The 4,698-nt window shown below is 36.3% G+C and overlaps 1 protein-coding gene across 9 annotated transcripts; it reads right to left on the bottom strand.

Moving 5' to 3' along the window:
- Positions 1-677: 677 nt before the first annotated feature.
- Positions 678-4,457, bottom strand: APO4 (APO RNA-binding protein (DUF794)). 9 transcript variants are annotated; one of them, XM_089750656.1, is made up of 3 exons: positions 4,111-4,457; positions 3,070-3,289; positions 678-1,713 (listed from the first exon to the last, which is right to left on the bottom strand). In XM_089750656.1, exons 2-3 carry the CDS (start codon positions 3,282-3,284, stop codon positions 990-992), a joined length of 939 nt encoding a protein of 312 aa, XP_089606782.1. In that variant the 5' UTR covers positions 3,285-3,289; positions 4,111-4,457; the 3' UTR covers positions 678-989. The 9 variants fall into 9 exon arrangements, with proteins under 9 accessions (XP_089606782.1, XP_022759214.2, XP_022759212.2 ...); XM_022903479.2 differs by having other exon boundaries at positions 3,070-3,292; positions 4,198-4,457; XM_022903477.2 differs by having other exon boundaries at positions 4,198-4,457.
- Between the last annotated feature and the right edge of the window lie 241 nt (positions 4,458-4,698).

The raw sequence follows: 4,698 nt of genomic DNA, 5'->3' as shown, positions 1-4,698 counted from the left end.
TTTCTCTCCTGTTCAATTGTTTTAATTTCTTATTAAATGAAAGACAGGCTACAAAGGAAAACCAATGAAGGTGGTGGTGGAGATTTTGACAGAGAACCTCTTCTACATTCAAGTTGGCAATAATGCAACGGTTGGTGACCTAAAGAAAGAGATGGAAGCCCGAGAAAATTTACCCGGCAAACATATGATCTTGGTTGTTGATCATAAAAATCAAAATATAACTGAAGGAGATGGAGCTTTTCTTGTTTGATTGTGGAGCGGAAGATGGATCTCATATCTACCTCTTCTTCAATCTCCTCAAGGCCGAATCGTCTTATCAGCATGCTTTCACCTTGCCTGAGTCTCTCTTGGGGTAGATGTCAGGGCCGAATCGTCTTATGACCTTGCTTGAGTCTCTATCTTGTGGTAGGCAAGATGACAGCAAATTTGTAAAATCAATTAACTTTAGGCCTTTAAGTTTGATCAATTTGCCTTTGAGTTTGATCATTTTATCCTTTTGGACGTAGTTTTTGTTATATGTATCAGAAGATATTTTGGAAATTTCTTATTGACTAGTTAAAACTTAATTGCTATGTTGCTCTTGATTGCAATTTGCAAGTGCCTAAAAACAGTTGAAAATCAAAGTTGCGAAGAGGTACCTAGTATTATCAATAATTACATGCAAAAGGACATGCGGCTGAATAAACGGCAGAAGACCCATGAATAAAATATTAATAATTAAAACATTCAGATACACAGAATTGATTTCATGTTTATATTCATGTGTCTAACTACTTTTAAGTCCCATTTATCATGATCATTGACAAAATTTTTTAAGGCAAAGGAAATAAATAAATAACCAAAAGAGGATACACATGAAAGATTCTAAACTATGTGAGACAAGTATCTTGGCCGCTTAGATGGTCTACAAGAGCTCTGGACCTAAAAATGACTTCAATGACGTATACTATGAAACCAACTTCACTTGAGGTTTAGATGGAGGGTTAAACTCAAATAGGTGCAGGCAAACCACTCACTTTCATCATACACGAATACTTACTTGGAACAATAGCACCTGCCTGTGAGCACAGATCCACCACCGCCGGTGCATGCCCATAGTAATCACGACCTTCATTCAAAAGCACTATTGGATCTTGGGGCCGTCGCCGCCACACAATTTTTGGAGGGACCAAGTCATCAACCTTTGCCTTTGTCCAAAAATGGGCTCCCCGCCAACTTTCATATCTAAATACTCCGCAAAGACGAGCCCGATGACCAGATGGCCCAACATGAACTTCAGAACAATATTTACAAACTTTTGCCGGATAGACCAATAGCAGCTTCTTGACACCAGATCTAAGTGTCTCCCATGCCCTTAAGGTGCCGTTTGCTATCACCCTTACATCATCATCTGACAAAGACTCAATTCCACTTATACCACCATAAAATTCATCTGCAGTTAATGAACCAGAGTTCAAATTTCCCACAGTTAGATCAGCCCCTGCTTGCAAGCATAGCTCCACAATTGCAGGAACACGTTCAAAATCAAATCTTTGCTGATGTTTGACAACACCTTGAAACATGTTTTGCAGATGAAATGATTCTACAGGGACCAGTATATTATTCAAACCACCACGGACCCATTCATGAACCCTATTCTTTCCAATGCGCTTGTATCCACAGCAAGTTTGGATTAAGTGACCTTTCTCACCAATGTATACTTCAGGACAGAATCTACAAAGATTTATATGAATCAAAAGGTTTTTAGGTGATTTTTGATGAATAGAGGCTGGAGTAATGCAGTAAAATTAGAGAAATTTTCTTTATGGAAACAAAGGTTTCCTTTCCACCCTCATCTATCATGAAAAGTTGTCGACTCCGCCAAATGCAAACACAACCATTCATCTGAAATTTCAATCCAAACGTGTGTGTGTGTGTGTGTGTGTGTGTGAGAGAGAGAGAGAGAGAGAGAGAGATGTATTTGACTTGTTGACTGAAAATAAAATTGCTATTTTCAATTGTTATAAATGCGTATTCTATTTTTCTTAAAACGTGAGCAGTTGCATCATGCAAATGAATCTATTGACCAACAACAGACAACAAATGATAGTAGCATCACAGTTGTCTGCTGTTGTCTGCTAATGAAATGAAAGAGGTGACAGAAACAAGAAGTAATTGCTCTTGCAGCACAAATAAGCAGAACATGAATAAACAAAGTACAATAGAAAACAAAGGAAATCATACATCTTTCAACAGTTTGATTCATACTCATGCATGTTACAAGTCCAATTAGGTTCAGGAGTCAGCGTTCCACCATATTTCCTTAAACTTATCTCTATAATAGATCCATTGATTATAAAATAACCAAATTTTTTACCCTGGGACTTACAATTAAAATTTGCATCCAGTCCAACTTCTAGGAAAATATTATTGAGATGACGGTTGCTTTGTACATTAAACAAAACTTTACCAATTTGCATCAAATACTTCCCTGAAAGCATTTGGAGATAATATACATACAGAGCAAGCAAAACTGGAAAGCTTAACATTAGGGGCAGTTAAATGAGTAAGATTCTTCTGTCTTCACCATGATGCACCTTAAAATGGTGGAGGAATTCTACAAGGTCCACAGTGGAGTCAGGATTGCATTTCCATTACCTTAGGACAAACATGGCATGATTTTACTCTCAGCAAATCAGAGGGTACTAAGGTCTACGTGATTGCATCCTCAGAAGAAAGCACTACACTGGCAAGAGGAATGTCAAAATCTATCTTGAGATGACACTGGCATTTAAACACTAGTCTCCTGATAAACTTGTCCTAATCACTTACTTGAAAATTCGATTTATTTAAAGCTTGGGTCTTTCCACAGAAATATTACGATTGTATTTGTAAAGCATGTTTTGTGAGTTATCAATAATTAGTGAAATTTCCATAAAAGTCATCACTCTGTCAGGTTAACTAAAAGTCTTTGATGCACATGTTATAGTAGTTACATCTAGCACAAACTAAAATTATTTCATATATGCAAAGATGTGGCAAAATCGGATTGAGGTGTATTTGAATAGAGGAAATAAGGGAAGGACTTACTTGCAGGCAAGGACAGGGAATAGTTTGAGAAGGGTGGAAACTCCTTGAAAAAGGAGTTCTCTGGCCTTGAGAACTTCTTGAGCCACCGGAATCATTCCATGGACCGGATAATCCTTGGCTCGATTCTCTATTCTCTTGAGTATCATCGGCCTTAGCTTCTTCAGGTCTACCTTCGAGCTGTATGATCTCCACTGACCCCTGAACGCCATTTGCATAGATCCTGCTAAAAGACATTGCATCAAACACCTTGCAAACAGTACAAATAACAAATATAAGCATCTTCAGTGTACTTTTGTTTGGATGCCTGTCGGAACTGACAACAATTAAATCTATATCTTCCAAAATGGAGAATCCGGCATAATCAGTTAAAATTCTAGATAGTATAAACTGAATGTTAAGAACAATGCAAGATATTTTAAGAATAAAAGATTGAACCTAAAATTGGAATTTTTACATGAAATAAAGCAAACATAAAATCAAAATGAATAAGTTTGATAATCCGGCAGAGCATCTACTAAAAAATCAAGCTTCCCAAAAAAGTGCATGACAGTCAATTAACTAATAAGATCAGTCTCAAAGTCCTCCAATTAACTAGAAAACATTTGAAAGATCCCCAAAAACCTCAAAACATATCATATATCAGTGTTCAACCAAAATAGTTCACAACTTCATCAACTTCTAATTCCAACCATTGGCAGTGAAACCTGAATTCACACCGACGAAAAGAATCAAAGAAAAAAAAAACAGAGAGTAGCACTTCATTGTCAAACAAAAAAATTCACCTAATAATTCACAATTGAGCAAGTAAGAAGTAACCCACATCAAATCTAATTTATAGTAACACATAAAGCAAAGCATAAGGAATCAGCATAAAACATTAAATTTTCTCAAATATTTTTATCAAAAAGAAACATTTTGATAAAAAAATGAAAATGCAAATTCTATATCAACATTTAAAAACAAATGAAACTCAATTCATCAACAATATGGCAAGGTAAAAATGAAGAACAGTTCTAGTTATTGGAAAGGAAAGCAAGTAACTTTTATTCCAAATTACAGTGAAACTCTATTGAAACACGTAATCACAAATTCGAGGGCTTATGTCTTTCAGGGAGAAACGGAAAATACTAAAGGATTATGTAATACTAAGTCTTCGTTGGCCAGAAAGGTTTACGTCCAGTACGGTGCGAAACAGGCAAGCGCACCGCTGATGGACTGTTCCGCAGGTCCTCCACGGCACGATTGGGAGTCTTTGACCCGCGCTTCACCTATAAATCACCACAGGGGTCAAGACAGTCAGTGCATCCGTGGCACCGCAGCTGAAGAAGAAAGGAGACAAAGAAACTGGGATGTGTTTAGGAGTACGAAAGAAAGAAAGAAATTGGGGCAATGATACGGGGGCAGCAGAAGATGGGAAAAAGTGATAGGCAGGAAGTTGGAACCGCACACGTGGACTTTTTTTTTTTGGTACAACGGATGTTTAGAATTTCTTTATAAATTTTAGAGGATGAAATATTTTTAATTTTTAATTTATACTATACTATTTTAACATTATTTATTTAATTATTTGAAAAAATGTTATGCACTTAAATTTTTTTAAAATATTTTTATAAGTCTAATCTTATAGAG

Source organism: Durio zibethinus, chromosome 21, assembly GCF_047325235.1.
Source record: "Durio zibethinus cultivar Kanyao isolate XHJ-2024 chromosome 21, ASM4732523v1, whole genome shotgun sequence".
NCBI classification, from domain to species: Eukaryota; Viridiplantae; Streptophyta; class Magnoliopsida; order Malvales; family Malvaceae; genus Durio; species Durio zibethinus.
Note: the sequence above shows the minus strand (reverse complement) of the source record. Positions and strands in the feature narration are given on the sequence as shown.

What these genes read in the sequence shown, in the direction of transcription:
- APO4 (XM_089750655.1), bottom strand. Translation starts at nt 3,308, where the DNA reads ATGCAATGTCTTTTAGCAGGATCTATGCAAATGGCGTTCAGGGGTCAG. An exon ending in TTCCCTGTCCTTGCCTGCAA is followed by an intron (nt 1,714 to 3,069) that starts GTAAGTCCTTCC and finishes AAATCTTTGTAG; the next exon opens with ATTCTGTCCTGAAGTATACA.